At 52.5% G+C, this 23,806-nt stretch overlaps 1 protein-coding gene across 1 annotated transcript in view; it reads left to right on the forward strand.

Moving 5' to 3' along the window:
- LOC135996687 (collagen alpha-1(I) chain-like) overlaps positions 1–23,806 on the forward strand; it is a 50,883-nt gene that overhangs the window by 7,539 nt on the left and 19,538 nt on the right. The window contains exons 6-23 of the mRNA XM_065648855.1: positions 6,764–7,034; positions 7,119–7,528; positions 11,340–11,384; positions 12,290–12,409; positions 16,421–16,459; positions 16,590–16,643; positions 17,083–17,136; positions 17,963–18,070; positions 18,747–18,800; positions 20,087–20,140; positions 20,264–20,308; positions 20,541–20,594; positions 21,378–21,422; positions 21,761–21,814; positions 21,901–21,945; positions 22,242–22,295; positions 22,979–23,023; positions 23,248–23,301. Of these exons, the coding sequence (XP_065504927.1) occupies positions 6,764–7,034; positions 7,119–7,528; positions 11,340–11,384; positions 12,290–12,409; positions 16,421–16,459; positions 16,590–16,643; positions 17,083–17,136; positions 17,963–18,070; positions 18,747–18,800; positions 20,087–20,140; positions 20,264–20,308; positions 20,541–20,594; positions 21,378–21,422; positions 21,761–21,814; positions 21,901–21,945; positions 22,242–22,295; positions 22,979–23,023; positions 23,248–23,301 (1,605 nt within the window). The remainder of the gene's footprint in view (positions 1–6,763; positions 7,035–7,118; positions 7,529–11,339; positions 11,385–12,289; positions 12,410–16,420; positions 16,460–16,589; positions 16,644–17,082; positions 17,137–17,962; positions 18,071–18,746; positions 18,801–20,086; positions 20,141–20,263; positions 20,309–20,540; positions 20,595–21,377; positions 21,423–21,760; positions 21,815–21,900; positions 21,946–22,241; positions 22,296–22,978; positions 23,024–23,247; positions 23,302–23,806) is intronic.

Here is a 23,806-nt window from a genome sequence, read left to right on the forward strand (position 1 = left end):
CTCCTAGGTGTCACCATTAACTATTTGAGGCTGGTCTCTGTTCTCACGCCCGGTTTAAACTGTCTGGCTACACCTTGCTAACTCCTTTGTGCAAACTACTCTTCACATATGGCCAAGTGGCCTTTTGCAGCTGGTTCGTACTGGGTGCTCCGGGGTTTAATTGCGATACAGCAGCGGGCAGGCTCCCAGCGAGCTGGTGAGGTGCTCATGGGTCAGGTTTGTAATGCTGATAATGAACCGAGATGGCAAAATCGCGCTTCCTGAGTGTGTCTGAAAGGTGGTCCCTGACTCCCTGAGATTAGTCCTAAGTGCCGATGGATCTTGTTTAGGATGCGCCCCCCATCCGATGCTCGTTTGGCAGCTGGTTTTGCTGGCAGTGGTTCTCTCGCCGACTGGTGTAAATTGGTGAGATGTTGCCGTAATATGAAAAACGGTGAAATTCATAGGTCTGCAGGGGAAGACTAATGATGTTGTGGATGTGGGACAAGTTTGTTTTTCAAGCACTTAATCAGGACCAGAGACGCCTCAGGATCTTTGACGTTTGGATTTATTAAAAGAAAAAAATGTGCTACTAACACGTTACAGTTTGAAAATAATGAAGAGCAGATCAGCTCTGCTGCAGGGACAATCCAAAGCTATATTTTGTAGTTAAGCTTTCTGTGCCTTTGTTCATTTAGAAGTATAATAATTTAGTATATTGGTGAATTCCTTAATTGCTAATTAGAGCTAAATAATTGTGGAGGGCTAGGGTGACAGTGGGGGAAGATGTAAGTTGATGAAGGCAATAGATTAGATGTTTGATACTGGCAGCCTAAATTATACCTGAATTGAAGTCTCCTCCTTTTGTGATTGTTTTTTTTTTGAGAGATTGATTGTAATTTATGAGTAATCTTCAAGCGATGGATGGTATTGAGCTACTTCTGCCTTTTGTCTTCTATTTGTCTGCCTGTACTAAATGTGAGCAAGAGGGCTGAGCTGATGACTAAACTGAATGGCTTTTGCCAAAGCAATTTAATCTGGGCTCCGAAAGCCATTCAACCAAAAGTCAAATCTTAAATCCTACTGATTTCCAAAGAGGCAAAATGTGACAGGTTTAATTATCTGGAGAGTTCAAGCTACTTCTGAGATTGTTTCTTGATATGAAAATCCTGTGAAAGCTCTGAAAATGCTTGGTTTGTCTGCGGCATGTCTGTTCTTTCATGCTCAGGTTTGTTATTGAGCAAAATTGATGTTGCAGCCACTTGTTCAGTCTCAATCAATCCTAAAACTGCTGGTAGCTCCTTAAAAAATTACAGCTCAGTAGTGACCAACACGGTCACTGAGCCCACAAATGCAGCATTTCAGCAGCGGGGGCTGCTCGTTCCTCCTCCTTGCCCTTGTCTTTGCTCTTCATAACTATAAAAACCTGAGGTAGGTCTCTTATTAACATCTGAGCGCTTCTGCGAGGATTCAAAATTTTCATCCTGGGCTCTGTTGTTAGAGCTTGGCAAGAGCCTTATTTTGCAGCATGGCATTTTTCCAGTTAGCGGGTGGCCTGGTTCCACGGTGATGGGCTGGGAGGAATAACGGGGCGGACTTTGGGCTGTCCTTCACCCTGACAGGGGAATTGCAGAGTGAGGCTGGTATCACTCGTTTAGCTTTCTGACGTGTGTCAGCCAGCAGCCAGGGAGCTCCTTGCAAATAATTTTTCAGAAGTGCTTCCAGGGAGCAGGAGGCCAAATAAACCAGAAGAATATGTGAGCAAATGCTTGTCTCTGCTCCTGATTTTGCACGTGCTTGAAGAGGAGGAGCTGCTCCTGTGTGGCACGATTCATGAGCGTGTATTTCAGCTGGGTCCAGCAGAGAATATGGACCAGAATGAGCTTGGATATTACTATGAACTGGATGTCAAAAAAAAAAAAATCATTGTGATGTTTTGTTGCTTGCTACCAAGTCTGAATTTTAACTAAAAATTCTTTTCTGGTTGTTGTTGAGGTTTTAAAATATCCAATATACCAAATAAAAATGTTACTGTACAGGATTGGATTATTAGTTTTTGGTCATACCAAGAAACATTCCAGTTGAATAAAGCAAATCACAATGTGGTGCTCTTGATGATTAAGAGCCCTGAAATACGCTCTACCAAGCCTGACCTAGCTGAAAACTACAGCAGCTCATTACTCCAGTAGTCTGGGCTCCTGTAGAGAGAGGCGTTCAGAGCTGGGTTTTCACCTGTTTGCTGTTTAGGAAGTCAGCTGAGTTTTTGGATCATGGTATTGAGCCCTACGAACTGAAAAGCCCTACGGAAGTCTAGGATCATTACATCAACGCTGTTATCTTTGTCAACAAACCGCTCTTAATCTCCTCAGCCAAGATACCAAGTTAGTTACACGGCAACTCTTTTCAAAACCGTGGCATTAATTACATTATCTGTGGTTTATTTATTAATGAGCCTCATATCAGTTGCTCTGTTGTTTTGCTTGGGCTCAGCTTTGGGGGAGAGGTCTGTAATTACTCGAGGCCTCCTGTTTGCCTTTTTTTTGCATATTGGCACAACATAAAGCTTTTTCCCAGTCCCCTGGAACTTCTCCAGCTTTCTGTGCCAAATAAAATTGAAAAAAAAATCAATGTTTGTGTTTGGCAGAGCCTGCTATTTTAACGCTGTGTAGTTTGAATTATGGGGATGGGATTGAGGAACCTCTCCTCCTTGTCACTTCTGGAATGGAAAGTATTTTGTTGTCATCTGGATTTTCCCAAATGTGGACAGAAACGTGGCTCCTCCAGCTCCGTCTTCCCCGTGTGCTGCAAGGCGGGGTGGCTGGGTCAGAGATTTGTTGCATCTTCCTTGCCCAAGTCAATTGTCTACAAATCATAGACTCTGCATTGCTTGTCACATGCCAAATCTCTTTTTGTTCTGCTTTATGACAGATCATCCATAATGGCTGCTTTCAATTTGTGCTCATTCCCCACTTCCCGTATCTAATTTCTGGAGGGTTGTAAACCCCCATGCCTTCTGCCTCAACTCTCATGCTTTTGGGCAACTCCTGAACTGTTTAAAACAGTTCCAAATTTGTCTTTCTCAGCTGGTTCTTCTCTAAATTTGGCCTATTTAAAGGAGAAGCCATGTATGCTATTGATTTTGGCTTTTTACTCTGTTTACACAGAACCTATATAATTCAGTCGTGATTACTTGTGCCGAAGAGACCAGTAACTTTTAGCTTAGAGACCCATTTCCCCCAAGCTCGTCAGATGGGAGTTTCCAGTACAGACCTTTCCCATGCCAGATGTTGAAGTTGAATTAAAATAATGCTTGTCTGCAATGTGTAGAATTCAAGGCTGCAGTAAAAATAACATTTAAACTTGGTGTTTCAGGAAAGTGGGGGCAGAGCTCAAGCCAACATACTCTTCCTTACCTGATGGCATCTGCCAGCTGTGCATTAGATGTCTTATCCACGGGTGACCTTCCTTTGAAGAACTGGCTTTTAAATCTCAGGCTTTGCAGAGTTGTTTTCATGAGGCATCTTTTTAAAGCCAGGTTTCCCTTTGTCCTCTGCCTGTTGAGTGATTTCTGGCTAATGATGCCCATGGGCTTAATCATCCAACCCCATGGAGCAGAGAGGTACCGATATCTTTCATTAATTTCCCTCTTTAGGATGCACAGGGTGAGGCACCAAGTTCTCTTACAAGCGGCTGTGGCTGAAACTTTTCAATGCTGTGGCTTCATGTGTTACAAAATGTGTTTTAAGGAAATTAGCACCTGGGTCAAAGCTGCCGAAGTTGTTGCTTGAGGGAGAAATACAGGTCAGGTTGAAAAGCTCAAGTACTTTGTGGTTTTTTTTTTTTCACCATTAAAGCTGTATTTCAAGACTGGTTTTAATAAGAAAACTCCCAAAAGCAACAAAAATGTAACACCAAAACCACACTACTTCACAATTTAATTTTTGGAATAAAAACCAAATTCTCATTTTGACTTATAAAGAAATGGCTGTGGTTTTTACCGCCTCTGGAGATTGCTGCACAGAAAACAAATATTCACATTGCTCCTTTTGAGGAACCTGCTGTCCACAGTGACAGTCACCCAGGTGGTCGCGTATCTCTGCTGACATTTGTCCCCCTCTCAGGGGCTCGTCTGGGTGTATAAATGAGGAACAGGGCTGTTGAGGTTCTCTCCAAAGGGGCTTCTCAGACCTGGCAGGGACCTGCTGTGGTCGTGCTGTCCTGTCCAGGCAGGGAGGACCATGGTGATGCTTGGGAGCACCTGCATGGACTTGGGCTCCAAACCTCAAGCAGATCCTCCTTCTAGCTAAAAGAAGGTGGGGTGGGGGCCTGGGTCGTAGGATGGCAGGAGATGTCAGGGCAGGATTGGTTGCATCATGCACCAATTTTGTCATGCCTTCAGGTGAACTTTTACAGGCACATGTCAGCATCTCTCTGAGGACATCTGCTGTTGGTGATGTGTGATGGGGTCAAGGGAGGGGGCTTAGAAACCTCCCCTCTGCTTTCATGAGGGGTTTGATGGGACCCTTGCAGCTTCTCTGCCTGGGACTTTAAGGTACATCTAGGCATCAGGTGGCTTCTCTTCTTTTGGGAGTTTAACAGCAAAAATAATAATTAAAGAAAAAAATACTCCTGTGTAACAGTGCATTGAGTTTAAGATCTTTCTTGCTACAGACATTCACGTGGCAGCCCATAGAAAACCGAGCCCAGTCTCCATGGCAGCAGCCAGTGCTGCAGATGAGAAAATGTCCTGAAAAACCCTCCAGCATCTCCTGGCCGATGGGTCCTGGGGACCAGGGCAGGTCACTGCTCACTCTGGACATCCTCCTTGTGCAGTAGATGCCTGGGAAGACACGTTGCCTTGAGGCTCCTCTTAGAGATGGATTCACGTGGCTGGGTCCATGTGTGAGCAGGGAATGGAGAATCATCCAACGAGGTTTTTCAGGAGGGAGTGTAGCAGAGGGTTACAAAGATGCTGAGGGATCTGGAGCATCTTTCTTGTGGGGGAAGGCTGAGAGAGTTGGGGCTGTTCAGCTGGAGAAGCTGTGAGGGATGTTATTGATGCTGATAAATGTCTCCAGGGTGGGTGTCACGAGGATGGACCAGACTCTGTTCAGTGGTGCCCAACGACAGGGTGAGGGGCAGCAGGCACAGACTGAAACACAGGAGGGTCCATCTGAACATGAGGAGAAATTTCTTTACTTTAAGGTGCCAGAGCCTGGACCAGGCTGCCCAGAGCAGGTGTGGAGTCTCTTTCTCTGGAGACATTCAAACCCACCTGGATGTGATCCTGAGTGACCCTGCTTTAGCAGAGGGGTTAGACTGTCCCCTTATCTGCAGAATCACCAGTTCTGGCAGTGCAGTTGGTGTTTTTTCTGTTTGCTGTTCATACAAATCCAACTTGATGCTCCCAAGTGAACATGCATCTTGGGTCCGTGGTGCAACACTGAAGCAGAGCCAAGTAATGGGTTCAATCACCAGAAGACAGGATGGGAAGTAAGATGGGAAGGATGCTCCATATCTCCTTCCATATCTCCTTGTGCGGCTCCACTCTCCTTCTGCAGCCCTGCAAGGCAAGCGTGGGCCTGCATCTCCCTCTAGTGACTTCTTGCAGACTATCTGTCCATCAGCTGCGTAGCACCAGCACCGAGGAGCCACCAGCACCGAGGAGCCACCAGCACCAAGGAGCCACCAGCCAGGGCTGATGTCCCACCAGCTCTTCTGGGTGCCATGCCTTGTGCTGTCTGTGCCCCGTGGAGCTCAGTGGGAGCATGGAGCAAGCTCTGAGTGGGGGTGGTGGGTGTGTGGGGCTGATGGAAATGCTGTCAGCTGTTCTAGGAGAGGTGATGGTCCTTCACAGCCACCAGCAAACCCAGTGCTGGTCTGTGACTCAGTGTGCAAGCCCAGTCTGGGGCGCTTAGACTGGTCCTGGGTGTAAAACCAATGTATATTTTAGATGCAGGTAAACTCTTTAAAATTTAACTCAGTCTCCATATTCAGCACTTTCATCTTGAGTGTAGATATTTTTATCGATATTGCTGTTTCTCTCCATCCATGTTTGGTGCCCAGGCTCTGCTGGTGGTTGTGTGTCTGACAGAGCCATTGTGACCTGGGACCATTTATCATGGCAGCTGAAGACAGAGCGAGTCCCTTGCAAGCCATTGCCTTAAATTAATTTGCAGCAAGCATTCAGGAGGCTCCACTTGTGTCTGCCTTCCCTTCCCAACCCTCGGAGATCTGGCGGGAGCACCATTGCAGCTGCTTGGCTGGGGATGAGATGTGTGGTGGGGGCTGCAGCTCCTGTGCCGTTCCCCCGAGACCACCAGGAGCCTTGAAATATGTAGAAGCAGCAAAATCAAAGGCTGAAGGAACAGCCTGATCCCTAGTGTAACTCTATACATTTGCTTTAATTGTTTTAGTAATTGCTCTCAAGCTTGGATTTCTGTCATTAAGCTTTTCTCCCAATGCCTCTCCAGCATAGAAGATTGGAGGGGGAGATCATGGCAGTGGGAGGTTTGTGTTAGCGTGGTCGATGCCGAGAACTGGCTCGTGTACCTTGTGAAGAGTGAGTTTTGTTTTGCACGTGGCTGAACCAACCTGCCCGTCACCGACCAGCTTCCCTGGGGCTCGGGGGCTCCTGCCAGGGGCTCGCAAGCCCTGGGCTGCTCTGTGTCCCCGGGGGGACTTGTGTCTGTGGGAAGTTAAGAAACACAAAGTGTGTTGAGCAGGGAAAGGGGAAAAAATGTGAAAACTTAAAATTTCCTTGTTTTCCTTTTTTTCTTTTCAGGATTCTAGACTCACTGATTCAGGTTTGACCCTGGGGCCACCTCGGGCGTGGGAGAACACCCAGGAGACCCTCAACCTCCAGCCTGATGGGAGCGCCCTCACTTCACCCGCTGCCACCAAGATGCCATCAGCTGAGGAGGAGGAGGAGGAGGATGACAGCCTCTCTATTGAGGATGAAGGCTTTGAGCTGTTGAACTCCACCTATAATAAAATCACTGGCCCCGGCAGGCCAGGTCTCGGCAGGAGCATCCCACGGGTCGCTGGTAGTTCTGGTGAGTCCATAGTCATGGTTTTCTTCATTTCTTCTGTGCACTGTCATGATGTCTGAGGACCTGATGGTGCTTTTATCCACCCAGGACCCTCCAGCAAAACACACAAAGCAGCCAAGAAGGAACACGCCTCCGAGCGCTGGGAGGAGAACGTCACCACGGAGAAGCTGAGGGGCGACGCGGGCACCTCGCAGCAGCTCTTGCCCAGCAAACCTGGTGATGCCATCACCGACCTGGACGTGCCAACCACCTTCACCAAGGTCTCCCCATCAGTACGTCAGGCGGCCACCCCCAAAGGAGATGTGCTTCAAGGTCCCCTGGGGACAGGGTCCATGGCGGGTGTCCCGGAGCATCCTCCGGTAGCAACTAACCCTGAAGTCCCAGGGCTTGGGGACAGTGCTGCCCACCCAGGACAGCCCATCTCACCAGTGGGACACGGGCAGCAGGGTCACGTGAAGCCGGGACCACCGGGGCTGCCAGGACCGCCAGGGCTGCCGGTGAGTGGTGGAGACGATGGCTGTGGGAGGGAGGGACGGGTGGTGGTGTGTCCTCTCCTCCAGGGCAGGTGGTGGGCACCTTGCAATGGGAAACTGGGCAGGGAATCCTCTCTGTGGGCAACATGTGTCTGTGCAGGAGGGTTTTGTGATGTCTGTTGTTGTGGTTTGATCGCGGGGAGACAATCAAAAACCGCGGCAGATGTTTTTTCCTCAACCTTCTTCCCCCCTCCCGTTTTCCTGCCCCCCCCTCCTCCTCCTTTTTCACTAAGGACAGGCAATTTTGAGAGGAAAGGGAAAGAAGGACAGAGAGAAGAGAGTTGGAAAATTTGAAAACGTTTTACTAATGCTACTAAATAAACATAGAGAAAAATAAAGCAGAACAAATATTATAGAACCAGTCTTGCAATTCCCAGCACCTAGTCCGGCAGGATCCTGCAGCCAACTGGAACTAGATTCAGTCTGTCATGAGGCCTCAGCTTGCAGGGACAGCAGAAAGGAAAGCAGAGACGAAGCAAACCAGCAGGAGACCCAGCAGAAGAGAGAGAGAGTCCTTTGGGTCCACCTTTTATACCCAGGAAGTCGTGAATGGGATGGAATACTCCAACTGGTTAATCTGTGGTCACCTGACTCAGACCACCTCCTCTTGTTGCTCCTCCCAGTGACACAGGACACTGTGAAGATGGTTTTAAACTAAAGGAGGGGAGATTCCTTCATGAGGAAGAAATTGTTGCCCCTGAGGGCGGTGAGAGCCTGGCCCAGGTTGGCAAGAGAGGTGGTGGCTGAACCATCCCTGGAGACATCCCAGGCCAGGCTGGACGGGGCTCTGAGCAACCTGAGCTGGTGCAGATGTCCCTGCCCATGGCAGGGGGGGCACTGGGGGAGCTGGGAAGGGCCCTTCAACCCAAACTATTCTGTGATTCCCTTAACCCCACTGCCCTAGACATGGTCTCAAGTGATTTAGCCAGTTGTTGCCTTTATTTCCCTCTGTCCTGCCCAGAGGCTGAGGGCTCAGGGCATCTCCTCCAGCCCCTGTCCCCACAGCAAACCCCAGGTGTCAGCCCACAGCCCCTGCTGGCATCGCTGTCCTTTGCTTCTCTACCATAGCAACACCCCAAAACTTGTGGTGGTTCAGAGCAGAGCATTGAATTTGTTGTGAAATACAATGTTTTGATTGTTTTTCAGATTATTCATCCATTGTAGTGGATGGAAAAAAGGGGAATATAAAAAAATCCGTAAACTTAGAGTAGATAAATCTTTAAAGAAGTCAGCAGTCTTCATTGAGAAGTAACTGAAAAAATGTTTTTACATTTTTTTTCCCATATTTATTTCTTCTGCCAAAATTATTTCCCTGATTTGGCTAAATTTTCTTAACAATTCCTCTAGAAAATTACATTTTATTTACCCAGTGCCACTGCCAGAAGTGACCATGGGCATCTTCTCCTGCCCCCAGGCAGACACCCACACGAAAGTTGTCTGGGATGTCCTGAGCTCGAGGCTGCCCAGGGTGGTTAATCTGGGGGCTGCGGGGCAGGTCTCCATGCACAATTAATTTTATGGCTGTATTTGAGGGTCCTGGCACTATATTCGTCATCAGCGAGCCAGGCTTTGCAGGATACTGGTTAAATTTAGGAATGCTAGCTTCCCCTTCGAGCCATCTCCTTGCTCTTGCAGCCATTGCCTGCAAAATATAGAAGAAAATAGCAAAAGGAGCAGATGCTGAAGGATGAAAAAATCCCGGGAGTGAAGGAAACGTCACGGCGTTTGACAGCCCTGCTGTCAGCCAGCGGGAGGGGACCCAGCCGGGAGGGAATTGCTTTTTCCCTCCTGTAGAGAGCATTGAGGTGGGGATTTTTTTTCTTGGTTGTGAGCATCCTGTGTGGACACACAGGTAGGAATGGCTCCATCCCAGCATTAGGAGCTTGGGTTTGCAATGCTGACACAAGCAGGGGTAGGCTTGAAGCTTTGCAGCGGCACGTGCTGTGCACAGTTAGAACTACTATTTTAGCTAAAATTATGTGCTGAGCCCGACAACCTTTCCTGATGTTTTGTTTCTCAACTCCCCAAGGCTGAGGGCAGGTGGTCCCCAGAAGTCCTCCTGCCTGCTCGGGTCTCTGTCCCACCAAACCCCTGTGGCCACCCTGAGCCATGGGAAGTTGTAGCGAGTGGGGGTTTGTCTCTTCTCCCAAGTTACAAGCAACAGGACAAGAGGAAACGGCCTCAAGTTGTACCAGGGGAGGTTGAGGTTGGATCTTGGGAACAATTTCTTCCCCAAAGGGCTGTGGGGCATTGGAACAGGCTGCCCAGGGCAGTGCTGGAGTCACCATCCTGGAGGGGTTGGACAGACGGAGATGAAGTTCTCAGGGACATGGGGCAGTGCCAGGGGTGGGTTAATGGTTGGTCTCGATGATCTTGAGTATCTCTTCCCACCAAAATGATTCTATGATTCTATGATCTAATTTATATCTGCACCCAGGGTGGAGATGATGAGCCTGTCCCCAGGCATCTTGCAACGGGCACCCGATGCTCACAGGAGAATCCCAGTGACTCCAAACCGAGCATCTTCCTGCAGAGAACTGGTCTCTCAGCAGCACATGTCCACCTCCTTAAAGGAGGGATGCTGGGGGAATAAATGGGGGGCTGCCTGGCACTGGGAGGGGTCTCTGCCCGTTCTGGTGCATGTTTTAACATTGAATACAGTGGGCAGGAATTGTTTTATTTTACCTCCTTCAGCAACACCCAAGGTTTGAAAATCAGAGCAGAGCTGCCAGCATCACTGCTGTTGCCTGTGCCCTTTGGCACGAACACATAGAATCATAGAATGATAGAACAGTTTGGCTTGGAAGGGACCTTCGGAGGTCACCTAGTCCATGCTGTACTCGAACTGAGCTCAGAGGGTCCCCAGCCCCTGGGTAAGGGGAACTGAGCAATGAAGCATTTTAGATTATGATGTTCCCCTTGGCAAAGCATCCCTTGGTGCCAAAGATGTTTCTGGACATGCAGCTTCACCTTTTACCCATCCCATGGGCACGAGGCAGCAAGATGGGGGCTGCCTCGGTGGCTGTGGGGATGCAGCCGTGGCTGTGTAATTCATGGGCATTCCCAGGTTTGCTCCTGGGCTCGGACAAGGCTGTTTGCAAGCTCAGAACAAAAGCAGCGGCTGCAATTGGTGCTCAGAGCCGCACCTCTGCGGCAGACAGACGCCGTGCTGCAGCCGGCGTGTTGTCAAAATCTGCCGAAACCTTCCAGGTAGATTTCTTTCATCAAAAAAAGCCAGGATCTCGCAACTGGCTTTGTTTCTGTCGGGACAGATGTTTCGGTAAGCCTCGAAGTGGGGTCACTGCTTGGCCAAAATGTGCACTTTAGACGAGGGATGCGCTAGATCAGATCTCACACAAGTTTGAAGCCGCACATGTTTGCATCCTCGTCCAAACTACTGTTTGAGTGGGTGGCTTTCTGGGATTTTTTTCCTAACACGCTGCCTTTCCTCACCAGGTGTCAGGAAATGTGCTCCTGCTCCCTGGCCATATGGGCTGGGGTGTTTCTGGGATGGATGCTGCGGGATTGCGCCGCTCAGCCGGCTGACCAGAGCTGCGTAAAATGGGGTGCACCTTCCTCCCTGCCTGTATAAAATGGGTTTTTTCTTTGAGACTCGATGCTGCTGGTTTGCTCTGAATCAGCTGTTTTCAGTTCCTGCTTCTCTGGGGCTGGGATGGCCCTGGCTGTGGCACTGGTCACCCAGCGACCGTGGGATGTCCCCTGGTTTGGGGGATCCTGCTTTGGGGTCACACAGCTCCTCTCCTTTGCCTTTCAGGGCTGTCCTGGGAGACGTGGACTGGTGGGACCCAAAGGAGACAAAGTGAGTATCGAGGAAAATGTGGGAAGGTACGGGATGCCGTGTAAGGTCTGGGGCAGACACCACAGATGTTTTGGGTTAGTTGGGGTGTTTTTCATCAAGAGGGCAGTGTGAGCTTCTGAAGCTGCAGCCTGGTGACACTTTATGTGCATTTGCGAGAGGAAAGAACTCATTTTATGGGTATTTTAAGCCCAGGCTCAGGACTGAGCCTGGACAAGCTGCTGTCTCTCATCTGAGCCATTTGATGGCTCTGCAGGGGTGACAGAGCTGGGAGATGAAGCAGCTTTAGCTCAGCTCACCTAGAAGAGAGACGCTGGCATGTCCCAAAGTCCAACCCCATGCTGTAGCCACCAAGTCGTCTTGGAGGGACATCTGCCCTCTGGAAGCCCGTTGGTCGGACCCGCAGCTGCCCGTCCTGCTCCAGAAACCAGCATAGCCTAGTTCCATCTCGGGCTGCAGGAACCCAGCACAGCCCAGTTCCATCTGGGACTGCGTGCAGCATTGCCTCATGCTTGGACAGACACACGGAGATGCTCTGGGTTAAGGGTGGTGCCTCAGTTTCCCCATCAGTAAAACAGCAAGCATGCTCCTAACCACCTTTGCACAGCAGTTTCCATCTTCTCCAAGCCGTAGAGGGGCAAAGTCATTGCCCCATGAGTCACGTCACTTCTGTGTGCATTAGCTTCAATACCTGTAGCATTTAAATAAGTCTGAGCATAGGCATGTACCTGTGAACCTCATTCCTTTTGCTTTCCCTGGCGTCAGGGTTATTTAGATGTTAAGAGCTGGTTTGAACCCAGGAATTGTGAATGCACCTACACCCAGACTTTGCTCAGACGCTGACTTGAGTCAGAACCTGTGTCCAGCCTGTGTTGGCTGGTTTTAAGGAACTGCCCTTGTCTTCCTAGGGGTACCCTGGAGCCATGGGGCGGATGGGCCCCCCAGGTGACCCTGGCCCTGCAGGCATCCCCGGTGTCCCCACCATCGTCCTCTGGAGGAACTCCAGGGAGGACTGGCAGACGTTCACGGTGAGTTACAGTGCTCGGGGAGCTCTGCTTACACCTCCACATCGGCTCCCATGCACACACCTCTGTGCTGCTGGGGTGGGAGCTGTGGGGAAGGAATTGTGATGGTTTGTGATTACTGATCTGCTGGGTGGGAGGACAGAGGTGGGGAGGCGGGTGGGGGCAGAGGAAGGATGCCAAGGAGAGAGATGCTGCTGTCCTTGAGTGAGATGGGGTCGGTGTGTGCCCTGTTCCAGCTGTGCTCACACAGCTGCCCATCCCTCTGTCCTCTGCAAGATCTTGGGTCCCCATGGTGCACACACATCCATGACCTCCCAAGAGTTTTTCATTCCCTACCTCTGTAACGTGGGGGCTAAGGAAGATCCAAGCCGTGCAGAAAGCAGCCCCTCTCCTGCTTCACGCTGCTGGTTACACAGCATTGCCCCTGTTTCCCACCACAACCCAGTTTTCTGCCGTCACCCAGCTGTGTGCCGTGGCTTTGGCTCACAGGGCTTGTGCCCACCAGGCTTCGTGCTGAGATATTTTCTGACCCAAGCCTGGCTGCTGTGGGGAGCGCAGGAGCAGGGATGGGAACTGCGGGGAGCCAGCAGTGCTGCAGCTGCTGCAGAGCTGGCTGCAAAACTATCCTAATTCTAAAATTGTTCTGTGATTCTAACCCACTGAGTTTCTAACTGCCTTGGGCACTTCACTGACCTGGGGCTGGAGGTCCCTGGAGCGGGGATGTTCTCTGTGTTGTGTGTCTGTAATGTCCCTCTGATGGGACTGCAATCTGTCCAGATAATATGAGCTGCTTGAAGCAGAGCTGGGCAGAGCAGCTTGCAAGGGAAGCTAGTGGAACAGGGAGAGTAATGGGCTGGATGCTCTGGCTCTCTAAAAGCTTTAGTGACCTTGGGCAGGGCACTTGACTTCTTATCTTCAGCTCATTCATTTGTGAAGAGGCGTGTAATGGCACCCTGTGCTCCAGCGCACATGCCTTTAATTCTGGAAAAACAATACAGTCAGGAGGAGCTCTGCTCTGCCAGGGCAGCACATCCCGAGGAAGGGATGATGCTGGCTGGAGGGGACAAGGGAGAGAGTGGCCTTGTGCCGGTTGGGCTCTCAGCTTGGGTTGACCAACCAGTCCTTGGGCCAGACCTGCCCCTTGCAGTTTGTGTTGAAATGGATCAAAGCAGCTGCAAAAGATAAATACCAGATTCCTCCTGGGAAGCATAGGAGAGCAGATCATTGGGACGTACCTTGGTTGACCTGGTGGAGCTCTGCGTTCTTCTGTCCTCCTGCTGCTCTTGACCATGAGTTGTGCTGGTGTCAATGCTCACCAGACTCATTGCAGGCACACAGAGCAAACAGGGACAGGAGACAGTGAGCTGGAAGTGTTGTTCAAAGCAGCCTGCAGTGCCAGAGAGCATCTTCAGGGCAATCACCTTGCTCCCAGGGTGTCTGGGGTGGACATCTGCATAACCAATTCTTGTTGTCAAGGCACTACAGCATTTCACAGGGCTCCTGATGCTCCTTGCTTTGTACACTCAGCCAGAATTACATAATTTTGTTTTTCCTACTTGCATTTGGGAAAGGACCTCAGGCTTTGTTCTCCTGCAGGCAGGAACATTCATACCTATGGACATTGACATAGACTGTGATTTCTTCGGTGTGCTACCACCTTTGGTGCGTAGGCGTTGGGAACGCTGGAGGGAGCGGACGGTGTCGTCTGCTTTTGGGCAGCTGGAGGCTGCCGTGGCCGCAGCTCCCGGGGGTTTGCGTGCTGGCGCTTGGCCCGGCGCATTTGGCAAAGTGCCGATCTGGAGGGGAAGGCAGCGTCTGGCAAGGATGACGTGAGGCACCCGAAAGCTGTGCTGGCCTATTGTGTCTGTGGCCGTATGACCCCAGCAGTGCCGGCGGCGGCGTTTTGCTTGGCAGCGGGAAACAGGAGAGCAAAGCTCTAGGCTGGGGTTTGCTAATCTTTGTTGAGATAGCGCAGGGGTGAAAAGCTGAGAGCTGGCTGCTGTGAGGATGGGGGGGGGCTGGTTCTGCAGCCCCCTTCAGTGTCCTGGGGGGCTGGAGAAATGCCATGACTGGGGACAGGGCTGCTCTTGGGACCTGAGGGTTTGTGTTTTGGGGGCTTCAGCAGGGAACTGGGCACTGTTGGGGTTTGTTATGGGCTCAGCCTTTGGGAAGTGCAAGTCAGAGGAGCCACCTCTCAGCCCAGGGGATGTGACACAGTGTGATAGACCGGGACGGCAAGGGACATTGGTGACCGTCCCTGGAGCAGTTATGGTCGTTGGGATGCTCCGTAGCCTCTTTCTGCTGAAACAAGCCTTTGATGTTCATGGAAATTGAGCAAAACCAGCCTAAAGCCACTGAGATTCTGCCCCAAGCCCTGTCCTGCCTTTTTATTCACAACAAAGTGGCAGACATTGGATTTGCAAAGACGTTGTCTTGGTGTAACTGGAGGGGCAGGAACTGTCGCTGTCTTGTTCTGGCAGCCTTGGCTTTGGAAGTGGTGGAGACCCAGGAGCTGGGGAAGGAGAACAGGAGCTCCTGCTGGGAAAGGAGGGCTGGGAACCGTAGAGCAAAAGAAAATATTGCTCCATGCAAAAAAGAGGCAATCTCTAGGGATTTACTGCTGCTGCAATTAATTTCTCTCCTCTCTACTTGGCGTCTGGTGCTACAAAATAAGAGTTCACATCTCCTGTGGGATTTTTTTCCCCCCCTTTTAAAAGGTTGGATTTTTTTTTTTAAGCCTAATGAAATAATATCCTGTCCCGAGTGAACCTGAGTTCACCAATTCCTAAGATAAGGCAAAAGCCTTGGCTGTGCTCCAACCCCACCAAAAAGATTTTGTGAGCAGTGTTTGAGGGAAATGAGCACTGGCTGGGCAGGAGGAGCATGGCCAGGCCATGGCAAGGGCTGCACCCCTTGGCTCATGATGATCAGTTTGGGATCAGCTTGAAAGGAACTGAGACACCTGGTGTGGCATTTGAGCTGGTTAAATCCATCCATCCATCACCTGCACCCCAGAGCCCCCCTCGTTATTGGAAATATTTCCACATGTCGAAAGGTCTGTGTTTATTTTCCTTAATGAGTTCCTTGTTTTTTTCCCTTCTGTCTCTTCTGGTATTGGAGGATGGATCATTGGAGGGGGGGCAGGAGGGGGAGCAGAGGGGGTTTTCTCAGACAGGATTTGGAGGAGCTGCCTGGACCACATGTCTGACCTCGCCGTGGGAGGGAGGAGGAGAAGGAAAGGTGGGTTTTGCCTCCTCTTTGTCTGTGGTTTGTGCTGCTGGGAGGGCAGGAGGACGGCTGGTGGCTGGAGATGGACGGCGTTTTGTTTGCTGGTATCTCCCAAAACTCCGAGGAAGCGTGCAGAGACGAGGCTGCACCGGGAAGTTTTAGCATCTTTACACTGGATTAGCGATGAAACAGTATTATCTGTTGCTATGATGGGATTAGCCCACCCTGAGGCTTTTGGGTGTTTTCTTTCTTCTTTGTGGTCATCTGGTCTTCTAAAAAAATTGGAGGGGCATGGAAGCCTTGGCTGGACATCTCATCCGCGCCTTCAGATGAGGCTGGTAAGGACGAGGTTTCTCACCTGGTGCAAACTGCAGTGTCCAAGCAGCTGGTTTTAGTCGAGCCTGGGCTAAATATGATGGTGTCTGTGTTCGCCAGCAACACATTTCTGATTTCTCCACATGCAAAACATTTCCAATGTCCCAAGGCTGCTGGTGCATCCATGGGGGAGCTGAATTTCAGCAAACGTCAGAAGAAATGGGCTCTCTGTCTTAATTTGCTAATGCGGCCAGTAGTTCCTTATCTCCTGCACATTGTCCTCAGATTAAGCCTTCTCCTGTGACTTGCATAAACATAGTATATAAAACACAATAATAAATGAATTAGGGGACCGGTTCATTGCTGTGTCTTCCCAAGCAACAGGAAAAAGACTTTGAAACCAGCAAAAAGGGATTTGGGTTGTTTTAAATTTTTGTGTGTGTTTTGCTTGTCTTCCCATTCTCCTTTCAGCAATCATCATTTTACCAGCTTCTGCACGCAGGCTGGCCGGTGAGTATCGCTCTTCAATAACTTCCTGTGGTTCATTTTTCCCTTGGCTTGGTCAGCTGGGTTTTTCTCTCCCCAAGGTCTTCAGCAGCAAGATCTATCTTACCAAAACATCTCTTTTTCTTTTATCCAGAGAAAACCTGGAGCCCCTGGGCCCCCAGGACATCCAGGGAAAACAGGAGCACCTGTAAGTAAGAAAAGCCCCGGTCTCCACCCGCTGCCACCCCTGGTCCATCCCCAGCCACTTCCACAGTCCTGGGCTGTCCCAAAAAAGTATGTCTGTAATTAATGGCCTTGGGACTTGGTTTCAAAGAAACCTCATGGTTTTCTTGCCTACTTCCCACCAAAAACTGGGTGATGTTTGGTATCTAACTCCATGGGTTTTGTTGGCAGACACGGCTGGTTTATCTTCCCGGGATATCGGGTCCTTGAGCTGTCCCACGTCCCCCTCTCCAGGGTGACGGGCAGCTGTGAATGTGAATCCTCCAACTCTGCCCTTCCCAAGGCCACCTCTGGGCATCGCTCGTTGTCCTCCCCGTGACAGCCACTGCAGGGCTCCAGCTGCTCTTGGCACGGGCTGGGACAAGGGGGACACGTTTGGTGACTCGAGCCCTGTTCGTGCACAGGGACCCTGCGGAGATCCGGGGGAGCCGGGCGAGAAGGGCCAGCGGGGGTACACGGTGAGTGGGGGTGCTGGGGGACCCCAAGCTGTGGGGTGGGGACGGGAGGCTTGGTTGTGGGGACAGCCTGGTTTGGAGATGTTGGGTAAGCCCTAAGGTCTGTCCTGGGGACGCTCCGAGACCCTGTCCCTCTGGGATGGAGCCCTGGAGTGCTCGGTGAGGGACAACTGTGACAGGTTTGCTGCTGGTTTGGGAACTGTGCAAGGAAACGTGTGCCTGGTTTGAGGGGCATGGGAGGTGACACCCTGGTCCCTTCTCACAGAATCCCAGCCTGATTGGGTTGCAGGGCCCTCTGTAGATCCCCAGCCCAGCCCCTGCTCACACAGGGTCACAGAGCAGATCACACAGGTCGGTCCAGGCGGGTTTGAATGTCTCAGAGCAGGAGACTCCACAGCCGCTCTGGGCAGCCTGGTCCAGGCTCCGGCACCTCCCAGCAAAGAAGTTTCTCCTCATGTTCAGATGGACCCTCCTGTGTTTCGGTCTGTGCCCGTTGCCCCTCACCCTGGTGTTGCCAGGGTGCCCAGTTGGGCACCACTGAACAGTCTGGTCCATCGTCTTGATGCTCACCCTGAGATATTGATCCCATTGATCAGATCCCTCCCAGCTTCTCCAGCTGAACAACCCCAGCTCTCTCAGTGTCTCCTCATCAGAAAGATGCTCCAGACCTCTCAGCAACTTTGTGTCCCTCCACTGGACTCTCTCCAGTTATTCCTTGTCCTTCTTAAACCAGGAGCCCAGAACTGGACACAGTATTCCAGATTGAATTTATTAGTTTCATAATGATGTGGATTTTTTTTAATTTCCCGTGCTTGGCTTTTCTCCCCAGGGTGAGCCCGGGCTCCAGGGCTTGCCAGGACGTGCGGGTCACCCCGGCTCGGATGGTTTCCCTGGCCTGGATGGCAAACCTGGCCCGTGGGGGCTGCCGGGAGAGCAGGTGAGCTGCGGGCAGGGCCCTGGAATGGCCAGTGTTGGGGGGAAACTGCAGCCCCAAGCACCGGGCAGGAGACGAGGGACTCCTAATGCTGCTGCTCTTCATGTTCGCTTACTTCCTTTAACTAAAAGAAGCCTGCAAACCCAGGCAGTCCTGGATTAGTGCCTCAAGGTTCACGTTTCCCAAAAAAAGGGTTGTAGGACATGGCACGTGTGTGTTCAGGTGCAGCTGGGACAACCCGGGTGCTGCAGATCCTGAGCATCCCTGAGCACGAGGGCTGGGATGCTCTTCTGCGTCTGAACCTCCTCGTTGCGTTTACAGGAGAAAACAGAGGGGGGGAAAGAAAGAAGTGAGAGAATTATGGACTGCCTGGGTAGTATTCAAGCTCTGAAGGTTGTGACTTTGTGGTGTGACAGTCCCTGCCCTTTTCCAGACCCACAGCAACAATCCCTGGGGAATATGGGCAATGTGCCTGAGCTGGAAGGTTTCCCAGGGGGCTTTTGGAGGATGATGACAAGGACTGGACCATGCCGAGAGCTTTGGGGGTCTCAGCAGCCCCCCGGGAGTCTGCACAGGGGTGGCCGTGGGCAGGAGGCAGCAGTGGGGAGGTGGGACGGGGCCGGGCAGGGGTGGGAGGTGCTGGGTGTCCCCTCAGCACCCACTGTGCTCCTTTCCCCAGGGACCGCAGGGCTTCCAGGGTGACCAGGGAATGGCTGGCGAGAAGGGAGAAGAGGTAAGCTGCTCTCACCTGCTGTGGGCACGATTCGCTGCCAGCCCCAGTCCAGCACACACACTTAATGCCAACCAGTAAGAGCTTTTTGTTACTGGTTTCACTGGTACTGCACCAGCAGTGCCCAGTACCCATTTCCCCCGCCACCCCAGCCTGTGCCAGCCTGATGTTGGGGGTCAGCATGGGGTCCCTGTTGTCACCCTACAGCTGTGTGGGGTCCAGCTGGCAAGTGCCCAGTGTCCCCAGCTGCCCAGCCCAGGGAGGACTGGGGGCTGCTGGTGCACAGCACTGCACTCAGGGCTTTGTCAGCCAGGGTATAAAATGTCCATAAAAAAGCAAATGCTAGGGGTTTCTATTGGTTTTTTTCCTTTCCCCCTACCAGTCTTTTTAAGCCAAAATGTTCAGACCTAACCAAGAGATTCTGGCACTGAGCTCCTCCGAGGTTTGCTCAGCCTGGGGTGTTTGAAACCTGATTTCTTCTCTCTGAAACAGCAATCCCACATCACTTATGATACAGGGGGGGTCAAAAAGATGGACCCAATTTCAAAGCAATATACAGGGTGTTTCAAAAAGATGGACCTGATTTGCAATCACTGTATCTGCAACCACAAACCACCCCTGAATCAAACTCTTACCAGGTGAAAGGGCAGGGCATAGAGTTTCAAATTATTATGGCTAGATAACTCATTAAACCGTTTGTAAATTTTTGTGCAATTGTAACGTGTTGCCATCATGAAACATATGGCTTTGAAATTGGGTCCGTCTTTTTGAAACACCTTGTGTATCTTTTCTGGCCCACACTTAGGACCCTCTTGCCCATGAGCATCATCCCAGCATCCAGGAGAATCTCTTGCCCTTGGGCTTGACCTCTCTGTGCTTGAGCCCTCAGCAGCTGTGGATGCATAAGCTTTGCCCTGTGAAGCTCTTTTCCTTCCCTGGTGCCACCATGTGCAGCCCAGGGCACCGTGGTGTCCCCAAGGCACCAGCGATGGCCGTGGCCCTGCCACCCGGTGCCATGGAGAGCCCTGCCCCATCCCTGGGGGTGCTGGGACACCTCTGTGTCACCATTGTGCGTGGCGTGGTACAGCCCCAGCTTGGGACACGGGAGTGGGGTGGCCACAGCGCGGTGACACTGTGCTGGGGACAAGCAGCCAGGCTTTGCTCCTGGGGCTGCCTCCTTCAGCACAAGTTTAAGGATCCCTATCCCCAGTCTTTTGGGGCACAGCAGCCACGTTTTGGCTCCTGATGGTCCAGCTGGGGCTCATTCATCCTTGTTGTTCCTGTTTCAGGGTTTTTTGGGAGACCCTGGAGCGGCTGGGGACAAAGGAGAGAAGGGAGCAAAGGTGAGAGTGTCTGTCCTTACTCCTCCAGCCCTGCCTGGCTCAAGCAGGGGGTTGTTCCCTCCCTGCTGTCCCCCCACCCCGAGCTCCCTCCTCCATCACTCAGGCAGCTCTTGGCTTTTCCAGGGAGTGAAGGGAGAAAATGGCCTGCCAGGTCCTGCTGGGCTTCATGTGAGTTAACGTGTCTTGTGATGGCTCCTTCCCTCCATCCCCTTTCCTGGGCTGACCCCTTTTCTGCGGTGGCCCCAGCTCCATCCCTGGCTCCATCCCGCATTCCCCTGGCTTTGGGCAAAGCCCTCGAGGTCTCTGCTGCCCCTGACCCTCCTGCGAGGGATGGGACAAGGGCAGCTGCTGCCTCAGGGTGGGCACTTCGCTAGTGCTTTGTTCCTGGCTTCTCTCCCAGGGGATGTCGGGTCTGAAGGGTGCGATGGGCTTCCAGGGCCCCGTGGGGCCGGAGGTGAGTGGGTTTGCTGGCGGGTTTTGCTTTCTCTGTGTCACTAGCCCTCCCCAAGGAGCCACATTCTTCTGCTGCTCCCGCTGGAAAGATGTGTCCCAGGAGGAAGGCTTGGGCTTTGCAGGTCGCTGCCACTACTTTGTGGTTTGATCTTACAAAGCCCTTATTTTACTTCCCGCCCCCCCCCCACCTCCCGAAAGCTAAACTACATCTCCATAATCCTTTTGCATTTTTGCAACTGTGTCTTTGTCCTGGAAGTGGCTCTTATTAATTGGGAAATTGCCCTGGAGCAACCAGGCACATTGTCCCTCTGCATGTCTGCAGGAGCCTCCCCTTGCCTACAAGATCTGCATGGACATTTGCATCCCAGCTCGTTCTCCTGGCTGGTGATGAAGAGAAATGAGCCTTTGCAGATCACATTGCCTTGCGGTTTATTTTCGGTGACCACTTTCAGCTGAGATGACTCCCAGGCTGCCGACACCTGGGTTTTTCCATGCTGCTCTCAGCATGCTGATAGCTTCACTGCCACCACGGCTTTGGGAGAAATCTCAGCCAGGGAAGGGTTTGCAGAGGGTTTAAAAAGAAAATTGAAGTGGTTTGGTGGTGGTGGATGGAAATGCCTTTCTAATATGAAGCGAGTGGGGGAGGTAGGGGCTGGCCAGGTAGGGACATCAAGTAGCTGATGCTTGATGCCAAGAAAAGGGATAATTTGGGACATGAAGACTAAAAAGAGAGAATCAAAGCAAAATAGGCTGGAACAGTGGCATCCTTTCTCTCCTGCTCCAGGGGGAAGGTGGCTCAGTGGGTGCCCCCGGTCCTCTTGGCCCCATGGTAAGTCACAGCTTTGGGGTTCAAAGTGCCCCTGAAACACAGGCGGTGGCCGGGCTGGGGGGGCCGCTGCCATCTGGGGTGTGCCATGGTGTCCTGCCCACCTTCATCCCTTCTGCTGGCGCCCACCTGAAAAGGATGTGCCTGCTGAAAATGCAGCCCCCTTATAGCGGGGGGTGAAAAATTGCAAAAGTGTTACAAATGATGTTAAAACTCACACACACCAGTAAAGCCCCCCCAGCACCCTCACCAGCCTGGGGCTGCCCCGCTACCATGGGAGGTGCCGGGGGGCCCATCGTAGTGCCCGTGGCTGTGGGGCTGAGCCCGCTCTGGTATTGCAGGGGGAGCCAGGCCAGCCGGGAGCAGTGGGGTGCCCAGGCGTCAATGGCTCTCAGGTGGGTCTGTCCTGCTGTCCCCCCTTTGCTGTTTGGGGTTCTTCAGCCACTGCACTCACCCCATCCCTCCCCTGCTCTCTCCCCAGGGAGAAATGGGTCCCCCCGGCTCACCTGGCCCCCGGGGCCCCCAGGTACGTGGGTATGTGACCGCACCCGGAGACTGGGGTGTCTTGGGACAGATTGGGGGGTGTCCTGAGGGTCACCCAGCCTGGAGGGGTCTGCTCCAGCTGGGCTGTGATCTCAACTCCCTCCGAAATCTGCAAAGAGGCTGAGAGGGGGGGGTGGGAATCCCTTCCGTACCCCTCACAGCCATGGATGGGGGGTTCCCCGCGGACTCAGCAGGGCGGTGTTTCCCAGGAGGGGTTTTGCAAGATGTGCATAGGGATTTAATTCTAATGGCAGCTCATTGTCCCCCACTATTTTGCAGGGACCGCAGGGCTTGCAGGGCAGACGCGGCCCCCCCGGCCCCAGGGGTGTGCAGGTAAGCGGGTGCTGTGGGTGCGGTACTGACACGGAGCTCACCGTGTCCCCAAGGTGTGGGTCCCCTCACCTGTACACTTGCTGAGCGAGGATGGAGCTGCTGGGACTTGCTCTTGGCAAGTGGGCACAAAGTCCTTGACCCTGCAGGTCTTTATGGCCCCCCAGGACAGGGTGGGAGGGTGGGAAAGGCCATGTCCCGTGGGCAGCGTGCTGCCCGCAGCCCCTGCTCCGGGCAGGACGTGCAGGAGGGGAGGCCAAGGGAAGGCTGAGCTGATGGGGACATGGTCCCCAGGGTGTGACACGCAGCTCCTGGGGCGCCGGGCAGGGTTCCTCTGCGCTGGGGGCTCATCCACAGAGCAGGACAGCGAGCAGCACCCTTCTTCTTAGCCCCTGTAGGACAAGGGGTGGTGGTTTAAACTAAAGTAGGGGAGACTCAGGCTGGACATGAGGAAAAGATTTTTGTCTCCAAGGGTGGTGAGAGCCTGGCCCAGGTTCCCAGAGAGGTGGTGGATGAACCATCCCTGGAGACATCCCAGGCCAGGCTGGACGGGGCTCTGAGCAACCTGAGCTGGTGCAGATGTCCCTGCTCATGGCAGGGGGGGCACTGGGGGAGCTGGGAAGGTCCCTCCAACCCAAACTATTCCATTATTCTCTCAACTCTCCCCCCACCTTTCTTTTCCCCAGGGTCCGGCTGGGATGGAGGGATCTGCTGGTCCCAAAGGAGACACCGTAAGAGCTTCTCATTGACTGGCTTTGACCTTATGGGGTGAAGCCCGAGGGCTTCCCTGGAGGGACATGAGAGGTGGGGTGAGGGGTCCCAGTCCCTGCTTTTGGAGGGGAGAATGGGGCAGCGCTTGCAGCAGACCTGACAAATGAAGCTAGAAGGTCCCTTGCAGCCCCAGCGGGAAACACGGTGGGTTGGATGCTCCCTGATCCTACGACTGCTCTTACAGGGTGCAGACGGTGTCCCCGGGCTGAGGGGACAGCTGGGACAGGAGGGCCCTGCGGTAAGTCCATAGGAGCAGATGGCTGGGTGCGCGATGCCCTTGTCTTCCACCTTGCAGCACCCCAAAGCACCGGGGGGGGATGCCCTGCTCCCCCTGCCATCCCAGCCTCCCGCAGGGTTTCTGGCACAAGGGCTGCTGGAGCTGACAGCCACATCCCTATGGCCACAGTCCTCACCTCCAAACTCCAAAGCTCCTCTGCGAGCAGTAGAGTCCTTTTTTTTCCCCATTGATTTTCCAGCAGAAATGCCCTGCCTGTCACTTTCTTGGTGCATGATTAGGTGCTCTCATTTTCCCAAGGAGTTTGGGTACTGAGCTGCCCTTTCCCAAGGCTGACAAGGCCAGCGCAGCCTGGCCTCCCCCGTGACCCATGTGTCCCAGCCGAGCGTGGCCATCAGTGCATTTGCTTCTCATTGCTGCAACCCTGACACACAGAGCTGAAAACTGGTCCTTGTGAGAGGGACGAGGGATGCAGAGTGGGATGCGGGTTGTGCGTTTTGGAGGCTAA

The sequence above is a fragment of the Caloenas nicobarica genome, chromosome 19 (assembly GCF_036013445.1).
Source record: "Caloenas nicobarica isolate bCalNic1 chromosome 19, bCalNic1.hap1, whole genome shotgun sequence".
In the NCBI taxonomy this organism is placed as follows: domain Eukaryota; kingdom Metazoa; phylum Chordata; class Aves; order Columbiformes; family Columbidae; genus Caloenas; species Caloenas nicobarica.